The following is a 24,339-nucleotide window of genomic DNA, read 5'->3' on the forward strand; positions in this document are numbered from 1 at the left end:
GACTCTATTTTTTTTTTCTTTCTTTCGATAACCAATCCCCCCCCCCCCCCCGGGATAATATTTTACGTGATCTCTTCCTGATACAAAATAGGATATTCTCTCGAATATTGCCCCTTTGTTATATACCTTCAATAGCCACGCCTTCACATGTATCGAATCTTTTTTATTCTGTGTTAGCGCCGCGACGCAACTGTGGCTATGAGCGTAATACAGATGTGGAGAGATGGAGAGAGGACAGCAGGAAGGAGTAGGGGACAGGAGGGTTAGTATGCGTCCTGCAGGGCCGACTTCAGGGGGAACTGTGCCGACATTCGCATGGAATGTCTTCGGAAAACCCAGGGAAAACCTCAGACAGCACAGCAGGTGGTAGGATTCGAACCTACCACCTCCCAGTCTCAGCATGACCTCCCCACTGATGCCACGCCCAACGCCAACGAGTCATGTCGCTGGTGATAACTTACTCAAAACCTTGATATTAGAATTCCATTATATATATATATAGTTGTGTTTGGATACCGAAATCATAGTTTCTTCGCTCCGCAATCGTTTTAGAGCACTTTACTATACCCCAACGGCCTGTCACGTTTCCATCTACTTCGTCTTTGTCAGCATCACAGCATCAATAGCATCAACATCACAGCTGCCGCGGACAATTTATTTACGATCCCTCACGGCTGTTGCACTCACTTAAGGTGGCTCCCTTCAACGAAGAAGGAACCGTCATCACTCAGCTATTTCAGCTACAACGAATCCCCAAGGCTCAAGTTCGCGCTATCTCTATAGGACACACTTTGATCAACACTCAAACGGTTTACGGTACTCTCTCTCTCTTTCGTTTTTCTTCTTTCTCTCCACTCTTTAGTCGACGCGATCAGGGTTGATCACAATCGTCGATTGGACACGTGCCTCAAATGGAAATGGTGCTCCCTGTGCGTACATATTTACTGACACGGGAAACATCATACACAGAGCTGCAGTATGATTGAAAGGGTTGGCCATCATATATATATATATATATATACAGTCAACCCTCGATATGAACACCCTCGGTTCCCCGAAAAATCGTTCATAAATCGAGGGATTCATAAATCGAAAATACAGTTAACTGAGTACTACCGAGCAAATGCAACAGTATTTCCGACATGGGATTGTGTTTATAATGCCATATATTGTGTTATTTTGCTTTTGACCATGCCTTCTGCTGTATCAATCTCACAAAGAACAGACGTTAGCGCATTCACACTCTGTTTATTATGCAATACTAAATTGTTAAATTTTGCTTTGGACCATGCCTTCCACTGGGTCAATCTTGGAAATGAGAGATGTCACAACATTCGCACGGGACTGGTCTCGGATTTCGTACGGGATTTTTAACCTCCGTTTATTAATCTCCGTGTGACAGCGACCACCTTATTCATCAACTGAGGTCAGGAACACTTGGTCGCACCTTGTGCGACCCCGGAAAACCCGTTTGTTGTTCCGATTTCGAGGGGTTAAGAACCGAGGGTGGCAATACCTGGAAAACGTTTTGTCCGTTCAGGCGTCATTCATAAGACCACGGAATTATCCCTTTGAAGGTTTCTGTTGACCTCGGAACGATCCGTTCATAAATTGAGGGCAAAAACGCTGGGCAACTCCTAGTTGGTTTCCAGAAATTCCGTTCATTATTCGAATATCGAGGTTCATAAAACGAGAGAAAAATGAATGGAAAAAGTTTGGTTCCCGGTGCTCGTGTTCATAAAACGAGGGAATTCATAAATCGAAGGTTCATAAATCGAGGGTTGACTATATATATATATATATATTCGAGATGTAACGTGTGGTGTAACGTGTAACGCATGCCTGGTGGTGGATTACATTGCCACAAGAACCGATTTCCAGACGAATGCTGGCACAGTTCCCCCTGAAGTCGGCCCAGGACGCATACTAACCCCCCCTGTCCGTCACGCCTTCCTGCTGTCCTCTCTCCATCTGTCCACGTCTGTACGCCACTCATAGCCACAGTTGCTTCGCGGCGCTAACACGGGATTAAGCACTATGTGGCACGCAAGTACTATGTCGCAGACGACTTCAAAAAATCCCAGAGAGCTTAGCGCGCCTTTGAACTATGGGAACTTGCTGATAACAAAGGGAGAGGAGGTCTCCAAGTTGTTTCGGTTCCTTCTCTTTCGGCCGATTGTCCACGGGGAGTCAAGGTCAGGGAAAACGAAACGTGAAGAACAGTTCGTTCAAGTAATCTCCCAGGATGCAACGCGCACACAAGGAGTACTGCGATTTTCTGAAATCCTCTATTGCTTGATGGCTGATTTTTTGAAGTCGAAACGGCTATTGAAGTGATAGCTTTTACAGGGAAACCCACTTTGTTCCCCCTCCCCATTTTTTTCTTTATCACAGCACCATCACCCACCTTGTACGTACGTTCGTACCTTTATAGGACCACGTGACACCATGCGATAGCCAGACTGTGTTTGCGGCACGCTGAAATTGTACAACCAGCACAGTAACAATGCAAAAAAGAATTAAGCGATCTCTCAAAACATTGATTGGGTTTCAATTGCCTCGTTCCAAAAAGAGTTCCGCCAAATATTTACCACCAATGAACTCCTCTCCTGTTGCCCCATTCCCCGAACGCCCCCACTCCTTCCTGCTGTCCTCTCTCCATCTGTCCACGTCTGTGTGCCGCTCATATCCACAGTTGCGCTGACATGGAATTTTAAATGTATCTAATAACTATATAATAGTAAATATATGATATAATAAAAAATAATAAGCAACTCTGTAAATGGATAACACTTGTTACTCCTCTTTATCACCTTAACTTTACATCCAGTAAGTGAATGCTGGATGCAGTATTCACCTAAATCGAATTAACAGTATATCGAATTTCCGAAGCGATTTGCGATTTCTGTTCGAATATTTCCTGACTACTGGCACGCCTCTTTTTTTTTTTTTTTTTTCCTTTTCGCGAATGCGTCGCGATGTGGCTTTTACAGCGCAGTGAAGTTGACTCTCCCCAATGCAGTCACTGCGGTGCTGTAGAAGCTCTAGAGCACATTCCTCTCCATTGCCCACACTACCAACCTTCTCGAACCGTACTCTCCGGATCCCTTAATGAGCTGGACTCTCGCCCCCTCTCTCTCACAAAATTGCTTGGTCCCTGGCCACATCCAGCCCACCAACGCTCTGCCCTCAAAGCTCTCTTCACCTTTCTGGATACCATAGTACTTCGATCCTGATTGTGAAGGGGGTCATTATTTCATTCCCCGCATCACCACCAGCAATGGGGTAGAGTATCGCCCCCTGGCGATGAAGCTCCCCATTCATCATCTCGCAGGAAAGTTGTTGTTGTTGTTCTTTTTTCTTTTTTAATTTCGCTGGCATCCTACCTCAAAACTGTCCGGATGGAAGACAATAGTAAGCACCAAGACGCTCAAAGTGCGGACGTGTTCTTTAATCCGAGGAAGAAGCTCCTCTTGTCCGGCATTCTCACCCAAAGTGCCATCGCGTCCATTGTTTCCAGGCATTATTGCAACCGAGCGGAAAGCAGCAGCCCACCTTGCGGCAGTGAATAGCAGAGGGCACTCCGAAAGAGAAGACGGCCAATTCTTTCCTTACATTTATTCTTCAGCTTGTTGCTCCAAAGAGGACACTTCAACTTGAGTGGAAATGTTCTGTGTGCCGTTACTCCCGTCTTAAACCAGTGGGGCGTGTTGGAACGCTGGCCATTCTATATAGTGATTAGCAATCAGAAAGCTGCTTTCGCTGGATGGGTCGTGGCAGCAACTTGTGCAGCTCAAAGCTCTTTCTTCCGTTCATGTTTTGAGAGAGCATACGGGAAAGGACAAAGTTTTCGTTGTCTTAACTGCATATCCTAAATGACCTGTTGTATTACGCGCGGTGTAGTTGTGGCTTTACGTACAATCATGAGCGACGTGGATGGATGGATTTTTGCTCACACGACTGCACCGAAATGTCTGCGCACGGCACTTCGTATTTGGCGCCCCTCGTGGAACACGGTGTGCCCAAGCAACTTGTACCCTGCCACCAAGTTGCTGGCGTGCTCGGCCGGGATCGAACCCGCGACCTTGGGATCAGTAGGCGGGCACGCTACCTTCCTTTCTTTCACTTTTTCTTTCTCTACTGCACAGAATGCTTACGAAAGCAGACACACGCGATGTGTGAACGGATGTTTTTTTTTTAATTCCGTGTTCACGCCGCGAAGCAACTGCGGCTATAGGCGGTGTACAGATGTGGACCGATGGAGAGAGGACAGAAGAAAGGATGGGTTAGTATGCGTCCTGGGCCGACTTTAGGGCGAACTGTGCCGACATTCGTCTCGAAAGTATTAGGAAAACCCAGGGAAAACCCTCAGACAGCACAGCCAGTGATAGGATTCGAACCCACTAACTCCCAGTCTTCAGGACGACCTTGGCTACCATCAACGAGCGGGACTCCGTAACCCGCTCGGCCATACCGTTGGTGCGTGAACACATGTACAAAATATACGTACCGAGGTCGGTGCACATTAAGTGTGAGGTGGCGGTTCTCAAAAAAAAAGGGGGGAACTTGTAGATGTTGACAACAAGAACAGTAGGCCAAAGATATTCGGGCACTTGGGAGCGGCGCGTGATTGAGAGCGTCGTCGATGAGCAGGGCACATGGGCGTCGATGAGCAGGGCATGAGCGGCACAGTTCCCTGTGAAGTCAGCCCAGGACGCACGGTCCCCCACTATACTGTAGTCGTGACGTTGCACGCCTGAGCGTGGTCGACTACGGCAAGCAGTTCCTTAGGGTGTTGTCATATAGTCATTTGGTTGGTAGTCACGTTGCCATGGGTGTTGTTGTCACTTGTTGTGGTGTTCTAACCCTTTTCTTTTTATTTTATTTTATTTGATTTATTTTCCTTTTTCTATGTTTAGCCGTTTCGGGAATGTTTAGCGTCTTGTGTAAACTAACAGAATAATACGTAGTAGAAGCGAGTGGAATATCAGTTTGGATAGCATCCCTGTGCAAACCTTTCTAAAGAGCAAACATCAATTTTCCGTCCCCTTCCTTCGATTTCCTTTTCGCGGCTGCCTCGCATATCTTACATTTTGACGACGTCGCCAACGCGTTAATGAATTCGAACCTCGAAGAAACTTTCCACGCATCCGATAAACGTTCAGTTCGTCTTTTTTTACTTCCTCACCATCTTCTTCTTTCTTCCTTTCTTTAACGCGTGTTGCTCCGTGAGCAGTCAAACTCCCATTAGCTGTCGACAGCCACCTTCCTTCGAACTCCATTGGAAAAGCTGCCCGGGATCGTCGAGCACATTTGCATTTTGTGCAAGGAGACTGTATGGTTCGTTTGTAGAGACTTTGAGTACGGCTTAGAGCGAGTGCAGCGAAGTGCGAGGAACTAATAGCGAATCCATGTAATAGATGTGTTACCTGTGCTTGCCGTCTGCAAATAATCCGTCTCAATAACTCTCGCTGTCGTTATGGGTCGTGCGCAAATACACCGTATGCGATTTTCTGCTTGCAATTGGACTTAGAGGTGTGCGCTAAAGTGTAAAAAGTTCCGCTCGTGGGATAAACGATATCGCTACCTTGATAGCAACACAAAAGAACCAGGATTCACCCGTCGTATGGTTCGGGACTTATGTCCGAAAGAAACCTCAATTGGACTCCCCATGGCTTTCATGGCTCTCCAGACCACGGTGAACTAGGAGAGCACAGCGGAACGACAGCCTCGCCGCGTCGACAGCCAGCTGCGGCGCTGCAATCGACGTCTATGGGGACGCCATAGAGTTAGTAAGCAGGAAGCGCAGCATAAGAACACAGTTATTATTACAGTTATAACTAATGGTTCCCAACAGAATAGAAGAGAACAAAAATCTCAATTCGCAAAATTGTTTAGACGCAGACGACAGGCTTTGCAAAGCATATGCCCGCGACGGGACCGCACACTGTAGTTGGGGTAGTTGGCGATCGCAGCGCCGCCGCAACTTCCGCCACTTGCTCTAACAGCCGTCCGATCGCTGCACTATGCCTCTTCTAGTTCACAGTACCCAGACTCGGGGAAATGTTGCCAACAACTAGCTTACAGCAGCTTGCTTGCATCCCCCCCCCCCCTCTGCAAATTATCGCACTTTAGTGTCCGCTATCAGTGAGTGTGCGTTGCCCAAGCTGTGGAGAAGGAGGAAAACACAAACTCCCATTTTCAATACATCAGACAGAATGATACATTGGCGATATCATTCGGAATGAAAGTGAGCAGGGGGCGTGTGGTGAACCTATGTTTTTTTAATGTGTACCATTTCTTTTCTCACCTTTTCACTTGCACCTTTGGTCACTCTTTATCGTTTGACACGATGTCTTTAATCTCTCAAAGCAGGTTACGAGGAAACAAAAAATAGAAATAGAAATAAAAAAAATGTTGCGTTCAATCAGGCCTTGTATTGGCGGTGGACCAACGTTGGTACTCTCATTAAAAGTCGTTTCGTGGTCGTAAAAGTTTATATTGGGTTCCGTGACGCCGTTCTCGGCGGGAAAATTTATTGCTGCTACTAATGCTCAGTAAATTGCGTTTGGGAAGACTTCCATGCAAACAGCCCTCGTGTAATGGAACCGCTACAAGGACAGAAACGGCGCGACCGCTATTACCACCTTCTCTTTACTGTACTGTTCACTGTACGTTTTACTGCGTATAGGATCACGCATTTTTCAGGTTATTAGCTATATACTTGCTTTTAAAATCGCCCTGTCGCCCTTCAGGTGTCGTAGCGACGGCAGTTTTACGCCGATAATTTAGCACGATAATTTCGATTCCGATAATCTCGCGCGATATAAGTTATAACTTCCTCATGGTACACTCTTAAAAATGGGGGGGGGGGGGGTAATGGCAGGATCGGCTCGCCGGCTTAAAAAAAAAACGTCACTAAACGCTGTTCAGAGACAGGCACTGAGGACTGCCACCAGCAAAACGAATGCCACTCTCTGGTTTCTGGCCTGTACCCACTTGTCTCTCGTCGTCATATCATCATCATCTAGTTCCTGTTGCTGTTACCTCCTGTTGGGACTGGATGTGCTGCGCCTTCCTTTTTCTTATACGAAATGATGTTTTACCGAATGAATGTTGCGCAGTAATCAACTATACGAACGCTTTTCTTCTTTTCTCTTTTTTTTTTTGCGCCTCCAGAAATTTTTCTTAAGTAGAAGTAAAGCCGTTGAAAGCAACAGGGCGGCCATCCGCTGTCATAAAATCAAGATTGAATAACACTTCAGCGGGTTCACACATGCGTTTCAAAATGCGGCGCCGCCTCAGCGTTCCCGGCGCATGGTTGAGCCGCAACGAACGTGATTCCCACAAAACTCGTGATCGATCTTGGCGATTGATATGTTGCTTCGCATAACGGGGTCACGTGCGGCTTACGTGCTGCACATACACAGAAACGCACGTGTGAATCTGTCTTTGACGGACACTCTTGACGTAGTAGACCTGAGTCGTGCGTTGTCTCTCATGCTCTTGTGTCGCGCTGCCAGGGCGCTGGCAGACCATAGCCAACGACACCTAGGTGCAAAAAACTTGCTTCATACCTCCTCTCACTTCGTCGTCATATCGGCTGGGATGTAGTTTGCTTCGGCCAATCGCCGTAGACGATGTCAAAAGCTGGCTTTCTGTGGCAACCAATGGCTGCCCGTGCTGCTGATGGCGGCTCGTCTCCATGGTTACGGCCGCAAAAAGCAGACGAGTCGTGATTGGCGGACTCTAGATAACTACGTCACGTCATCTAAGCAATCAGATTTTGCTTCCCTAGGTGGCTTGCCACAACACGAGAATGCACACTCGAGCCTGTAAATCGAAATCTTTTTTGTGGAACATTACCCCATTCCACACCCTTGAGTGGGAATATATATAAAGAAAATTTATTACATCGACCTATAATGGTATGTACAGCTCCCGTCAATCTTAATAATAACACTGGAAAAAATATGGTCTCGTTCCCGAGCGCGATTACAGCAACCCTTGGGGCCAGCAGGAAATCTTAATTGAGCAAAAATATTCTGTTAGTTTAACGCGAGGATCTTGTTAACATAACATTCCCCTTGTTCCCCCAGGGTGGCTGTTATCGCACTTGGAAATGAGACAAAATTTTTGCCAGTGTTATTATTAAGGTTGACGGGAGCTGTACAGTGAAACCAGTGAATAACACTGTTACAACGAAACAGTGAAGAACAGTGAGTGGGACTGACTCTTTTTTTTTTTTTGACAATGTGCTTTGACATAATTTCGAAACTGTAGAATTGTCATGATCAACAACAACAACAACATAGATGAATGGATGATGATGATGATGTCATGATCAAGATACGCGCAACAAACGCAAAAATAGTGTAATCTCTGTCGGAATAGAGAGAAGAAAAAGTTTTCTAAGTGCAATTCTTCTTGTTTCTTTTATTGCAGCTTTGAAGGTTGCAAAGGACAACAGATGGCCCCCGTGATGACTTCCGTGGTTGCCCTCCTAGCTCTGCTCTTAGTGCTGGACTGCAGTTTCGCGAAGGCGCTCAGCGGGGACGCGTTACGCTCTTCGGACGTGGAGGTAAGGTCATACCCAGTGTGTGACGTAACGTGAACCGGGCCACCACCAGTGCCACTACGGATTTACGATATTTATCTTCTTTTTATTTATTTATTTATTTGTTTATTGAATTTTAAATCAATCGCGCTCGAAGTCTCGGTACGCAAAATATCGTCAGTGAATGATATGCTTGCACGAATTTTCGAAAGATCGCATAAACATTCATAGTTTCAGTTTCTCAAGGAGTAGACGGCGGCGTCAACGGACGCCTTGGCGTCCGTCTCCCAGAAACAGCACGCATGGAGACGCTCTCCGCTCTCCGTCCCACGTTTGAAGTGTGCCAGCAGCTGTAGTGCAGAGGATAGAAATTGGCATCGGAGAATCATTGTTGCCAGACGCGTTGGCAAATTGCGCGTCGTGTGACGTCATCATAGCCATCAAATCTAGAAATTTTGAAAATTGAGAAACCATAATTTAGGAGAGTGCAGTGTGACAGACGTGGATTGCTGTGCCGATGCACGCATAATTGTAAATATAAAAGTGCGATGCTCGCACTTTTTTTTTTCAACTTGTCCTTCTTCCTTTTTTTCCCAATCACTTCATTATTAACGGGACAATAAAGTGCACAAACATCTTGTCGTTGAATCAAACATTCCGTTGCCTTGACAACGATACAGTACGAACGCGATTTGTCGTTAGTTTGCGTCGTTAGTGATAACGCTATCATTCTATGCAATGGTTTATCCTTCAGCGTACCGTGCGGTGAAGTCCTTTTTTAAGAGGCTCCACGTTCGAGGAATCACAAGCTGCACACTATTTCTTTTCAGTGCAATCCAAACCGTAAGTGTATAGCCCTCTAGGTGATGCGCACCCTCCCGTTCAAACATTTATTGCCCCTGCACATTCTAAGAAGAAAGAGGAAGTAAAATGGGGAGTCATTGGAATTTCTAGTCCCCTAGACTACAATTACTTCCTATTTTAGTCCCCTAACACCGAAATTTACTTCCCTAGGACCGCAAATAATCACTAAACTTCGCAAATGGTCTCCTGAATGCGACAGTCTACGTAAATATGTACGAAGGGAAGTGCCGCCGATATTTCGAACAGAGACTGTTCCGAAAGAAGAACAGTCTCTGTTCGAAATATCGGCGGCTCTCTCGCTGGATTTACTGGATACCGGTTCGCTGGATTTTCTACACGTCTAAGTTTTCGTGAACTTGATGGAATAAGGCTATATAACTTAGTTAACTTAGCAATTTTCCACCCACGCTGAGGAAAAAAAATAGTTAGAGGTTGTTTCTCGCGAAATCGTGCTCTATCTGCATGTCGCAAGATTTTATATCACTCGACATTTATATATTTCATAGTACCCCAAAGGTCCGAATGGACATTACATGAGGATGGGAATACAGTGGTATAATTAAGAAAGGAAAGTTTGCTCTATACAGTTTTATACAATACTAAAGTGTGACAGAGCAGGGTACGCAGTGTTACAATAAACAATACAAAAATATGAATGCGTACAGAGAAAAGTATAAACACAATAAAACGACAACACTATATACATATTACAGTTTTATTAGCTTGTCCATAAACAGCGCGATGGCCTTCTAATAGCCTCTTCTAATGGCCTTCATATATCGGACATATCACGGTTGACGGTTGAATTCAAAGTATTTTTATTCATGCACAATTATGTACCTGGAACGGAGCGTGAAATGCAGTCCCCACTCTCTGACATTCTATTTACTCCCTAAAGGGACTAATTTTTGTGGCAATTTTTTTTTGTTTAGGACTAAAACTACTCCTCTTTTTCCTTAGAGTTGTTGCTGTCCTGCTGTTTCACCATTCAATGTGATGAGGCGCATATCTGACCGTATAGAAATAGGCATTCCGTCCCGGACGTAAGTAAGGGGATACTCGCAGCATCGCCAATTATCTCGGCTTCCCTGAATACATCTCAATGGGAGTACCTGTCTACATGGTAAGGGCTGTCCCTCGGCAACGACCAGCTGTACGGAAACTCGATCCCCCCCCCCCCCCGATTACTTTTAGACGAAGATTGGGTCTCGTTATTTTCACCTCGTCTCCTTTCTTGTTGCCTCTTTCTTTTCTCTCTTTTATTGGCGGCCGCTCCCAGATTGGGCAGAATTAAACCCTGTAGCAAGAGACGTTTACTGTGATATAGAGACAACTGCGGCAAGTAGCAACAGAGTTACACAAGACAAAAGGAATGTGTCACTATGAACCGGATACAGCTTTTGTTTGTTTGTTTGTTTGTTTGTTTACAAGAAATACTGCTGGGACATCCGCGCTAGAGCGGGAACTTTTTGGACAGCTTTTAAGGGACTGTGATCCCAGAACGAATACGTCAGAATCGCTCATCAAACAACACACTAGTCAAAACGGCATAACAAAACAATTCAATTCATAAAGTCTAGGCTCTAGCTATACTTTCATGCCTTTTCGTTCATTAATCTGCGTTGCCTTCCGCATCAACGCTATTAACCTCATTGGAGCAACCCTAACTACATGCTGCTTATCGATATGACGACCTGGAAAATTTAATGACGGACTTTGAATGTTGCACCGCTAGGCAACTGTGATCATGAGTGACGTCACGTACTGGTAGGTGCGTGACGTAGTTTTGGTCCATCCGAGGGTTCTTTAACGTGCACTGGAATCTCGGCACACTGCATACCGTATTTGAAATCCCACGTGTCTAAACGTCCTGTACCGTCCCGCTAAGTTGTTGGGGTCCTCGGTCAGGTGTAAAGCCGCAAACTTGGGACCACTAAGCCTGTACACGTCGTGCTGATTCACAGAGGTCGCAGACCTCTCTGCAGCTATCATTAACGCGTGTCCTCAATAATGTTTTTCGAAACACGCAGACATTTCTTGCGTAGTGCTCAAACGTAACGCCCTTTTCCTTTCTTTCTTTATTGGTCCTGCCGCATAATCTTTCCTTTAAATTCCATCTAGTCGGTTTATCAGCACCTCGCGTCCATGACTAAAAAAGGCCTGCAAAAAAAAAAAGAAAAAAAGGCGAAGCATTATAATGTGCCCCTCTCATGTTATAACCAACACCACTTTCGATCTTGTCTAACCTGCTTGACGCCTACGTATTTCTAATGTAGCGCTCGCCGTTTTTTCCCTTCCGTTTTCTTCTGCGTGTTAGAGGCAAGAACAAAAAATAAGAAATAAAAAAAATAAATCTAGAGGTGGAAGTTTGGTTTGCACGTGGACCAAGGAAATGCGACCGAGCTAAAGTGGATATTCGAGTTCTTTACTAAGACCAATCCAACCTCCCGCAGGAAATACTGGAAGAGACTGAAATAAAAATAAAGGCCGTTACAGAAAGTCACAAATCCATTCCGCGGATTTCAAATATCGCAGCATAAACGTTGTGCGTCGAGCTAGGCACGCTTCGTTTCGCTAGACGATTTCTTTTTTTCACGTTTGTTATTCTCGATCAGCAGCAGCAGCGCCCAAGAGTTCCTTCCACTTTATTTCATTTTGTTGCGCTGCAGTGTGTGTGTGTGTGCTTGTTTCGTATCGACAAAAAAATTATATCCAGAATTAACGCCATTAAATACACAAGGACTCGAATGTAATTACCTTTAAGCCGCTTGTCTGCAACACGTAATCTCGAATTCGTGAGCTGTACACTGTCACTTTTGGTAAGTACCCATGGGCTGATGCAATCGTATCTTCCGTTGTGTAACAGCCCGCGCCGTACATTGTAAGAAGTGCCCGGAAGGGGTATTACATTTTATATACCGATGCACGATAGTTACGCAACGTAGCTTTTCCCGAAGGAACCGTACCGTGAACTTCTCGCTTTAACATAAGAGACAATCATTCGTTTGAGTGCCATGTTTGGAGAAAGATAACCGGAGGACAGATAACGAGCACCAGTAGAGACAGTGAGTAGAGACCACAAGTAGAGAAATAGATTGAAATATCGTACACAAACCGTGTATTCGCACGAGGAATATACCGACGGAATATTCTCACGGAAGAAAAAGATTACGGAAAAGGTTTTCGAATCAGCTTCTTCCTATTTTTGATCCCATCCGATCCAATCCAGCCCGTGCGCTAGTCAATAAAGACTACACAAAGGGATGACTACAAGTATACCAGGATTGTCCAAGTACATAAATAGCAAGGAATTCAGAAACGATACCAAGAGCAGTCCGGATTCCCCGATAGGAAGATTGCTTGTGCCGTAAAGCTTTCGTTAGACTGAAGTTGCACGAGTTGTACGATGGACATTTGCGAGAGATTTACGCCTTCCCGATTGTCTGCCCAACTCCAGATTGCTTCCCCACTCGAGACGCATATTTTCACGAAGCCAATTCACGCGCTTTCACTCTCTTCCTACGGGATGTTGAGGACAGACAATCCACACCTGTCTTTGCCTCCTCCTCCTGTTCCTGTTCTTCTCCTTCCTACGACTTTCATTGAACTTCGCCGGTTTAGTGTGTATTCCTACGAACGACATTCTTCAGAATACTCGAGCGGGAGATACGTAAAACGTCATAACTTTCTGCTGCACGTGAACACGATCCGCTCAACGTCGTGTATTTCCGGCATCCTCAACGGTTTGAAATATCCTGCGACTCAGTAGCATTCTGTAGCAGACGACAGTGCCGATGGAGTCGTCTGCTATGTGCGTCTGCTATGTGGTGTCGTCTGCTATGTTTTTCTTTCACTAGAATATTCCCTGAGGATGTCGCTCGTACAAAGTTACGGTACTCATAGGAGAATCAGGAAGTAAACATTACAGAATACATGCACGTAAACTTTGGAATCGAGTTATTCCCGCGATTTCACGGTGCGCTCGATACCGTAAAGCATGCTTTGCCACTGGCATAGCGGCGTTGAGGCGAAGCGTACTTTAGAGCGCGCTACACTGGCACGGCTTGCCAAGGGGGCTCAAGATAGGTATTTTCCCAGCACCTCCTACACCCCCTAAGACACCCCAAAAAATCTTGTAACACCCCTCCAAATTGTCTGCCAGAAAGGCCAAAAAAGGAAGAAAATCTGCAAATATGGGTGCCACCCCCCCCCCCTACAGATCACCAACAACCCCCCCCCCCGAGACAAACATCCTGGGAATATCCCTGCCTCAAGTTACACACTCACTCTCTTCGCGTTCTCCCCCACACGTTCTCTCGTGCACGCGCACACATATACATACATGGACACAAGACGAGACAGCGGCATCTGGTGGACTTGACGGAAAGTAACTGTTCTGAGGCTGGAACACACTTTCACGTTTATTTCATGTTCTTCGGCACCTTGAAGCTTGTGTTGCGTTCCTGGGTCACGTTTGGAAGGTCACGTTTTTATGCCGTTGATAACAATAATAAAGTGGGATGGTAGGGACGCGAAAATAAAGTTGTGTACCCGAACATGGTATAAAGAGGAAAAAAAAATCACAAAATTCAGGCAGGCTCTTTCTCTTGAAGAAGTTAGCGAGGCTTTGGTCGCAAGAATGTACGTTGATGACCTTTAATTGACTTAATTTAAAAATTAACAAAATGTATTTTATTCATTAACCCTACACCAAACCGTGAACGCCAGTACGTTACGTGAAATTTCTTAAGTGGCAGCCACATGAAGGATCGGAATTACATAAATTTTACATCAAACAATAATTAGAGTATTGAGCAGAGAATACCGATAAAAAAAAATAAAAAAATAAAAAACCTTTGAAATGGCGCAGGTACACCTCTGGCGAAAAGTACTCAGCGAGACATTAAAATACCGGTAAAAGCGTTTAAAATAGACAATTTTGAGTACGTATACCGGTCCGCTATTTCGAACAGAGACTGTTCCTCTTCTGGGCAAGTAATCTGAGCACGCTGCTCAAGGTACGCACGATTCTGGGCCGCAGGGTCGTTTGAAGTTTAGCTCTGGAAATTTCGGATAGGGTGTCAAAAGTGGCTGCCAAAGTGGCGAACGCAAGTGTCGCTCGATGGCCTTCGCGGGTAACGCGATACGTAAAGAGCTCTCAAAGATGCTAACACTCGGGCGCTATTTGTGCGTTACTTAGCGCACACTTTTCTCTTCGTTCGAACGCGTCCCCCCCCCCCCCCCCCAATTTTAGGGCGCCTCCCGCTTTCTTTTCCTCCATATCTGACCGTGCGGGGATAAACGGAATAAGGAACAGCGAAAGGGTAACCTGAGTCACTGTTGCTGTTTCAACTCAACATAATAAAGAAAGACGCTGCTTCGCCATTACGCGACTCCTAGAGCGTGAAGTAAACGAACACTTTGGTCGTGTGCGTCAAAGGCTATTGCTTCTTAACGTAGCCTAAAAGGTTCTAGCCGTTAACCAGGCACCAAGACGGGAATAAAAATCGATCGATCAACCAACCAACCAATCAATGAATCTATCAAAGCTTCCGTCAATCCCGTCTAATACTTGCGTTTCGCACTTAGAAATTGTTGTACTTTGGTGCCCCTTTAACACGTGGTACATTAGTCTCGGTACAGTGCAGACTCCCAAGGGAAGCACCGTGCAAACGGAACGATATTCCCGGAACGCAACGTCCAATCAGGACATGGTCTCCCGAGACAGGAGGGCCTTCCGGTTTGTCAACATTTCATGAGTGTCAAAGAGAAGATTGCAATGCAGTTTACGAAACGCGGGTGACGTTCTGAGGTTGCTTAATTTGATGGGTGTGCAAATGCTTATCTTGAGATTAACTTCCGTCTTGGAGAGCACGACACGTCGTGCTATTTCCCAGCTTCACACAGAAAAATAACCGTTCGAGAAAGAACTTGGGCTTGTCCGTATTTTTTACCCTCCCAAAGCAGGACGCCAGGAAATCCCAAGTCGTAGATCTCGTTCTCGAAGATAAGGAAAGTTCGGCGAAAGGTTTTTGGACTATGAAGAACTCTCTAAAAACGGTTATTTTTCTGTGTGTTGCTCACCACAATCTCTTTCGAGAGCGTCGTTATAGTGCGTGCATACGGTAAGAAATATGCAGGGGTAGAAAGTACGGTACCTCAGAAGTTCCGTTGAACACACCGCAGGAACAGCTGGCAGACACCGAGACCTTCGTCAACGATGTACTGATTGCTTAAAAATCCCATCCAGAATTTCCAGCTTCCAGATTTTTTCGGGAAATTACGAAAAAAAAAAAAAAACACTATTTCCTATACATGCGTTGTCAATACCCTGTTCCACAATTTTGTTTAGCTGTCGTGGTATCAGTGATGCTTCGAAATTAATTCTGCGAGGCATATTTGTTTGAAGTGTACTGGCAGAAGTGTATATTATGTTTTCAAATGTAAAAACGCGGCAAAATAAACATCGTAACAAAATTTCTACTTCTACGAAACGGCGCTAACCCACACATACAGACGATGCAGTAGTAGTCGCTACATATAGGCCTTCGGAAATGTCAATGGCAACGTATGGCTTTTTAATTGTTTGGCGATTTATCCGTAAAAATTTAAAACCAAGTACCAAAACAAAAACAAAAAAACAAGTGGCAATTTTAAGTGGAATTTTAGGGCAAAATGCATGCTTTAAGGCGTGGTTTGGCTCCCAATTATAAACACTCTTTATATCCAATTTGTTTTCATTACACTTTAGCTTGGGTCACCATGGGAGTATCCGCGTAAGACCATCTGATACATGCGTTATAGACAAGTCATTTACAACGTTCGTAGTGCCAGCGAGGCTCTATTTGGCTCTATTATTCCACCTTCGAACGCGTTTCGGAGTAGCCAGTCCTGACTGGATCGGGATTAACATATCCATATTTTTTCTTTCCAATCCAATCCAATCCAAGCCAAGCCAGTGAGGATTAGTATGCGTCTGGGTGTGTGCGCGTGTGTGGGGGTGGGGGGCATCCATCAATGAGGCCTAGAGGTTCTGCTCGAACAAATGAAAGCCATTTAGCTTGCCTTCTATAGGTTGGCCCATCAAAGTAGAGATAATTATACGCTATAGTGATTGAGGGGAACTTCTTTATGAGGGCAGCAATGATGGGGCCAAAAAGCAACGGGGGGCACATAAGGAGTTGAGATTTCTGCACGAAACTGGATTAACATAATTCATACTTCCAAGTCGTGGGAGCACAATGGCCCTCTTCGCTAAAATCTTCAATTGCCCCGAGACTTCCCTTGTCCTAGCCTCGAGGATATTCGTGACGGAAGCCAAGATTGTCGCTGTGAAAGCTTTTCGGTTGCGTCTGTGAACTGAATCAGCAGTGTGTGGTGGACCCAATTTGAAATCGGAGGAGTGCAGGGTCCGTAACTAATTACGGAAGTTTAACGAGCCTTCGGGTCGCCCGAATAATGGCTCTTGTAGAGCACGTTTTTGCATGACCGAACTTTGTTCAGAGTCCGTCTAGCGGTGTGGGCGACGTTCTCTGTGATGATTGCTCCGTGATCATTGGAGTACGCTTTTTCCGGAAGGAACCTTATTAGGCGTCCCGCAGAGAAAGAGGTCATGCCCCCTTCTTCACATGCGGCTAGCGCTGTTGGCCACTGACAAATCTGAGAGAACCGCACAAAGGCTGGTAGCGGTGTGCGCTCAATGGCCATTCTTAAAAGGTCCGCTACGGAGTTTAAAAATATATATCTTATTTTGCACTGTGCACTGTGGTACATTAGTCTCGGTACAGTGCAGACTCCCAAGGGAAGCCGCGTGCAAACGGAACGATATTCCCGGGAACGGGATGTGAATCAATCCCGTTCACAGAACTTCAAACATCTCGCAAAACTTCATAGTTTCGGATTTTCTCAGAGTGTGCGGCGTCACCGGCAGCGCCTGGCGTCTGTCTCCTACCAACAGCGCGCGTCTCCGCTCCTCGCCTCACGTTGGAAGCACTCTTAATCTTAAAACAGAGCTCTGTGATGTGATGCGTTGCACCCTTTATTGCACATAATGCCACATTTTATTTGTGGAAAGCGCGAGGCGCGCGCCTTTCTGTGACAACTAACGTAACTGCTTAGGTCATAAGTGTCACAAAAAAAAAAAAGGCGTACGCATCCCATTTTCAACAAATCGGGGGAGAGAACGATGTCATATTCGAGAAGACGGTTCGCTAGGAGAGCGTTATACGGCGAAGTTCTGTTTTGTGAGTGTAGACGACTTGCAAAACTTGCAGCGCCCTCTGTTGTGCACGTTACGAGAAGCAGCGGGAACCATGGGCAATACCTTTTTTCGCATGCGAGGCTCTGGGTAAAACCGTATCGCTCGTGGATTACTCTGTCATATTAATTCACTTCTACTGCATTAATATTTGGCATGGTAAATTAATATTTGACATAACATCATGGTATATTTAATTATTTTAATATTATTTATTTACTGCTCTATAGATTTTCGCTCAGCATGAGTTTCTGTGACTGTCGCCGTCACACAGGATCGTGTTCCTGCTTTGCCACGTTGGAGATTCTGGTACGGGCCAGCACGATACGTTGGGATAAAGTCAATATGTTATCCACTGAGAACAACGTTGTTTCGTGCAGGCCAACGTGAAACCGAGTCATTGCGGTGCACGTGAGATCGCATTGTTCGGGTTTCCTTTTCTCTCGGTGACTTTTCAAAGCCGAACTCGAATGCAATTGCGCCAATTTTGTGCAGAACGGCAATTTTATTCAGTGCAATCAATTTGAAACGAGACCTCACATCGCTCTTCGTCCGCACAGAAAATAACATGCTGGGCTGGACGGAGATACGTGCGGAGAGCAACGTTCCGGAGGACACGACTCCCAGAGTGCATCGCGCGGATTCGCCGTGCCTCCTGGGATTTGTGTCGGTGTATTCGCCTCCTGCCTCGATATGACTTGCACATACCTGCGGCATATTGATGGGCGCCTAGCACTCTACCTGAATCACATTCCTCTAAGCGATCCTAAGTAGCGGGCTCTAAGATAAGGGATACCGCCTTCGTGTTTTCTTTCCTGTCCTCTTGCTGCTCATCATTTCCAGCACGTGCCGCAAGTGCCGCGGTGCAACTCCTCTATGTGCAAGTAGCACGTTGGATTATTTCTAGGGATGTGCCAACAGAATCCGCGAATCCTAGGCAGGGATACGATATTCGCCAATCCGAATCCTAGTGCCTAAAACGGCGAATCGAATCTTTCGAATCCACCGACCACGTGTGTTCGTTTCTTTTTCAAATTTGTGCCTCCGGAGTCCGCCGAAAGCCTCATTCACCGACGGGTGTTTTCTTGTTTGTTTGTTTGTTTACATTGCTCTAGACTGAAAGAGTTCAGGCGGGAACTGTTACATTGCAAGTTTAAAAGTAATATGATTTTTCTTTTGATTGTTGCTTTAGCTTTATGGAAATAATTCAGACTCGATAATTTATGTATTTCTTGTAGTCGATGAACAATGTGTTAAATATGTTAAATAAACTACTATATGGGTACATTTTCTCCCGAAAGTGAACTATTGTTTTTTTTTTTTTTTTTCATTAAACAAATGTATCATGTTCTGCTTCAAAACACACTCCAGTAGATGTTTTTTTTTTTCTTGGCTTTTTCAGCTCTTTTTAAAGAAAGGATTCGAAAGAGTCGAGATTCGAAATATTCGTGGATTCGCAGAACCTTCCTTGGATTCGGATACGGATTCGAATTCGGAATCGGAATCGGAATCGGATTCGCAAAATTCTGGATTCGTCCCATCCCTAATTATTTCATACTACATCAAGAAAGGCTACGTGGTTGCTGCTCTTCTTTTTCTCCTGTCACGAGCGCACTTCTGTCGGAGTATAGAATTTTAGAACTGAAAAAATGAGAGCACATAGATGTAGACTCCATCAGTGTAGATGCCAGCTGCTGCATGCTAGTGAAGGCAGTGAACGACGAGAGAAAATTCTTGCGGCTATATTGCTACCCTTAACAAGGAGTATAGCGAAAGCACAAAGCAACCAATGGACTAACTGGGCACCTTACTGGACATGTGCTACCACGCAATCGCTTTGGAGTAGCTGGACTCACGCTAAGTGGGGCTTAGGTCTCCATATTTTTCTTCACAGTCATCATCATCATCATGCACGCTGACAACAAACAATGAGAGAGCAAACACACTCTCAACATTTCTTGTTGACGAATACACTCTATAAATTTCTTGTTGACAAATACTCTCAACATTTCTTGTTGACAAATACACTCACAACATTTCTTGTTGATCTTCAATATGAACTTGTTTTATGTAATACTTTGGAGTCATTAACACAAGACTCGTGTCCCTTAAAACAAAACAGAATCACAGTGCAGTTTTTGAAAACGTAAACAATGAGAATTGGCCGAGACAGACCACAACAAACCTCTACCCGAGAAACGTCATCACGACGTTGGTAGACAGGCTGAAATCGAAACAAATCGGAAAGGGAGGGCTGGGTTCCAGGAATGGGCACTTGTTCGCTGCCTCTTATTGAAAGCAGACTTGTGCCCGTTACTCCAAAAAAAGTAATTGATTACCGTTGCCGTTACTCTTGTAGCAAAAGTAATTGATTATACCCTTACAAATTACTCGACTCAAAATGTAATTGAGTAACGAGTATAAAAGTAACGCGTTTCTCGGGCTGCTCCTTTCAATTCATGCAAAAATTTCCGTCCCTGTGTGCTTCGGAAAGAAAAAAGAAAAAAAAACAACACTCAAGTGATTGGGACACCTGAAAGTGCGCGAAAGACTCGCGCGTGAGAAGTAGCAATAATATTTTTTTCCGCTTGAACAGCCCAACAAGACACACGAAATTTGTCACAGAGCATTGTTATTTTGGGTCAGACTCTACTTCAAAAGTAATTGATTACAAGTAACGCAATTACTTGTAACGCGTTACGTACAAATCTGATTTTGAAAGAAAAGTAGGACCGAAGGTCGCGGGGACCTTTCAGGGACCATCGTAATCCCCCTCAAGACCCCCTCAAGACCGTGGCTTTCGGGCGCGACCTTGTTCGCCCCCCCCCCCTAGCTTCGAGCATATATAGTTCAACTCTACCAAACTGGTGGCGCTGTTGAACACTATGACGTCATTTGTTTACAAACAGGGAGAGGTCTAAGCCTCAAACGCCCAGAAATTAACGAATTCAAACAACTCTGGGGAAATGACCTGCTGACACCTTGAATCGAACCTGAAATGAATCAGGTGACCCAGATTCGGTTCCTGACGTCAGCAGAGCTGACTGCTGCTTTGACTTCCCACGATGACTTTGGCAGTTGAATCATTTGAAATTGATAGAGCAATGCGCGCCGTCAGTCCCGCTTTGGACGCCGGAGGTCATATGGGAGTCACACAAAACGAAGACGCAATAACCGGAGACGAGCAATCGCGGTTGAGTGCGTGGGTGGACAACACGTACATTATCTGGCGCCGAATCTCACGTGGGGTTATGAAGTTCTGCGCATTGTGCATTAAGGGTTGTACTTCCGCTGCATAGTCAATACCATTGATTTAGAAGCGCGGTCCGTTCGGTATCTTCGAGATGTATGCTGTGGAGATTGGACCATGACGGTACCCAGTCGTCTCGCAGTACGAAATATCGAAGTTCCGAACCATCTGTCTTTATTATACAGCAGCCGGTACGTTTACAAGCCATATCGCGGTGGAATTTCCTGAATAATTGATCATATACCATCACACTTGGTCGCTGACGTTCTGTGCAAGAACACAGAAGGGGGGGGGGGGGGTAAAGGAGTGAAAAGAGGGTGTACTAGAGGAAGGAAGAGCTAACTGGTGGGCTACACCGAATGACGGCCCAAGCGGTGAGATGATGGTGATGGCGATGTAATAAAGGAAAAAAAAAAGGAAAGAAAGAAGAAGAAACGCGTGCATGACGGGCGATCAAGCTCTTCTGCAGCACATTGCACTTATTAGTCACTCTGACGTCACAACAGCTGAACTCGATGGAATATTTTTTTTTTAAATACTAAAAGTAACCAGAGCGCGCAGCATCATGCAATGCATCTTTAATGCAAAAAATTTGAATATGGAAGTAGTTTGCGATTGGTGCGCCCCACATGAATTCTCTGAAGCCGACAGTAGAAGAAAAAAAAATAAAAGAAGATGGTGACTTGGGGTGGTTGGCGTAGGATGTAAATGGGAGCCATTTTCATAATGTCTGCTCACGACGCGATTTCGTTCGGAATAAACTTCATTTGGAAGCCTTATTAATGCTAAATATCAGGCATCGCTGTTAAATACTGAAAGAAAATAAAAGGTGGTTTTCCGTAATGCTTGTGGAAACTCGTTTGCGTTCGACCAGACATTGTGTCCCCCGTATATGGTAATTCCATTTCCGTCACCAGTCCTCTGCAGGCGCCGAATCGATTCGAAAGAAATATTGAAAACCCCCGAAAGCTTTATGAGTAGATTGCACATCGTGGCAATGCGTTTTGTTTCAACATAGTCCCCCCCCCCCCCCAATTGCGTATCGTGCTTGGCGTCAAGCGGAGGCAGGTGTATCGCTAATTAGCTTCACTTTTGATTAGATTGGATTGGATTGGATGTGAAAGACAAATATGGAGAGGTTAGTCCTGACCCAGTCAAACTGCACTTTTGAAGTTGCCTTCGATACGACTGGTTCTCCTGAATTACGCACGAAGTATATTTTGCCATTTCCATCTGCTAGAGGTAATCTCTTTCCTCTGACCACTGTTTAATTCGTTACCACTGGCTAAGCTGTTGCTGACAAACAGCCGGCGTAGATTATCAATTCCGACGCAGATTAGCGGTGCTATGTTTTCTAGGTGTTGTGCTTTATTTAGATTTGTACCGGCACTGTATTCCGCTTTTTGTACTGTAGTGACTTATGGCGAAATTGCCGACACTCTGTAGTTCTGTAGAGCAACTGTCGGAGGATAGACTTCAGTGTCCCGTGCTAACACAACAAGCGTCTTGGAGCAGCTGGTCACACCGGCGCGACCACACCTCTAAAGACTGCCAACCGCTTCTGGGAGGAGACGGAAATCGACCTTCGAGGAACAATGTTTGCCAGACATGTGGCAGATTGAGCAACCTATGACCTCTACTTCTCAAAACTACAAATTAATTTTATGCGATGTGATGTGATAGAAAAAGAAAAAAAAAAGGGCATTTAAGTCACGACAAAGTCAGACTGGCCACCCCAGACCACTTAGCCGCAGTTAGTCGAAATAAATAAAAAGAATGAGAAAACCCAGTAGTTGGGGGCCGGGAGGCAAACATCCCGGACTAGTGGGATCGTAGAGATTCGATAAGATTCTAAAGACACGTACGAGATTTGAGACCACAGTGGCACTTTAAGCGTAGCTCTAGATAGTAATGTATTACGGCATACGACGGGCGTCCTGGCACGCTGTTATGCATTTCGAGTGAAACCTCCATTATGCAAAATAAAACATTCAATTCAATTCAGTTATGAATGAATCATGTTGTGTTGTCTTCAATCTCAGTGTCTCTATATTAGGGGTGTTTTGAATTTGTCTACGCCTGAAATTCACGACTTTGTTCTCCCTTTCTCTTTAACAGCTGGTGGAAGAGTCTGGCAACCCTGGTTCAAGCGGCAACTTGGACAACCTTTTGCTGAATTACCTGTTTGCAAAGCAAATGGCCCGTCGCGTTCAGCAGAGGGACCTCGAACAGTCCATGGACTTCCAGCGCAAGCGGAGCGGCTGGAGACAGTGCGCATTCAACGCAGTCTCCTGTTTCGGCCGCCGGAAGTAAACGCCTTCAGTTCGTCGTTGCTGTTCCACGGAAGTCCTCCACCGCGAGTCACACACCCGAGCCCTCATTGTCACCCATACAGTCGCCCCGACGATAGGTAGTAGCGAAGGTCGTATTTTCTTTCAAGACGCCGTGTAACATACGTGTACATTACTAGTGAGTTGCTGGACTCTTACGTCATTTCTTAATCCCTGCCAAGACTTTATTCCAGATTATGAATTTCGTAAGTACGTTCGCAAATAAGACAACGAAAGAAGGTGCCACAGGGCAGAACAAATGAAGGAAAACTATCGGATAATTACACGAAATGGCATTGCTATATCGATAACTACTTTGATGTTACAAAAATGTGTCGCTATATTGGAAACTGCATCGCTATATCAGAAATCGTCGCTATATCGGAGCGGTACACAATTCGACGAAGTAGAGTGGAACACGCGCTGAAGAAAGTTTTCTCATGCCGAGAAATAGAAACTTTGAACGATCCTGAGCACCCTGACTTATCTTAATTCGTCTACAAGACTATCACTCTCTCATGTTTAATTCGTGAAATCACCAGTGGCAAGAGTACTGCAGTCATTTTAGTTGACCTAGTCAAGCAGCATGTGTAGATTTACAGTGATCTCTCTATGTGTTACCGTACACCGCCTTCTGTACGAGCGTCCGGCTGTCCACGATAACGTTATTTTCATCCCGTACTCTCTCTCTTTCGTAGATATTACCCCTTCATTTCGTGCACATCTTTCCTCCTTACGCCTCTTCCCTCCTTGTCATATCGTCCCTATCGTTCGCATTGTACGAAGCCTCCCTTCTTGATTGCATTTTCTTCCTGTAATTTATGGGATCTTTCAATAAATATTGCGACTTCGGTTTGTATTTCACTCTGGCTGGACCTTATCACAGCAGTCCACATCCCGTATAGTCTCGACAAGAAAGCAATGACGCGTTCTTCAGTATTCTGTGCTCTCTCTCTTTCTTTCTCTCATTTCTGGGGCAGGCAACACGTTTCGACAGCCGTTTCGATCTCGACCAGTCACAACGCTCGCCGTGCACGCTTCTCAGGAACTCACAACAAAGTTTGTTGTGGTGGGGTCCTTA

General features: G+C 45.2%; 1 protein-coding gene and 1 long non-coding RNA gene across 2 annotated transcripts in view; both read left to right on the forward strand.

Moving 5' to 3' along the window:
* The window catches only part of LOC135370278 (uncharacterized), a 138,295-nt gene extending 129,720 nt beyond the window's left edge, over nt 1-8,575 (forward strand). Inside the window, exon 3 of the long non-coding RNA XR_010415279.1 lies at nt 8,446-8,575. This is a non-coding gene — a long non-coding RNA (uncharacterized LOC135370278). The remainder of the gene's footprint in view (nt 1-8,445) is intronic.
* A 6,885-nt stretch (nt 8,576-15,460) lies between these two features.
* LOC135369760 (prohormone-1-like) lies at nt 15,461-24,117 on the forward strand. The gene is made up of 3 exons (XM_064603277.1): nt 15,461-15,481; nt 18,469-18,558; nt 23,047-24,117. The coding sequence occupies exons 1-3, from the start codon at nt 15,461-15,463 to the stop codon at nt 23,239-23,241; spliced, it is 306 nt and encodes a 101-aa protein (XP_064459347.1). The 3' UTR covers nt 23,242-24,117.
* Nucleotides 24,118-24,339: the final 222 nt, after the last annotated feature.

This window comes from Ornithodoros turicata, chromosome 10 (genome assembly GCF_037126465.1).
Source record: "Ornithodoros turicata isolate Travis chromosome 10, ASM3712646v1, whole genome shotgun sequence".
NCBI lineage: Eukaryota > Metazoa > Arthropoda > Arachnida > Ixodida > Argasidae > Ornithodoros > Ornithodoros turicata.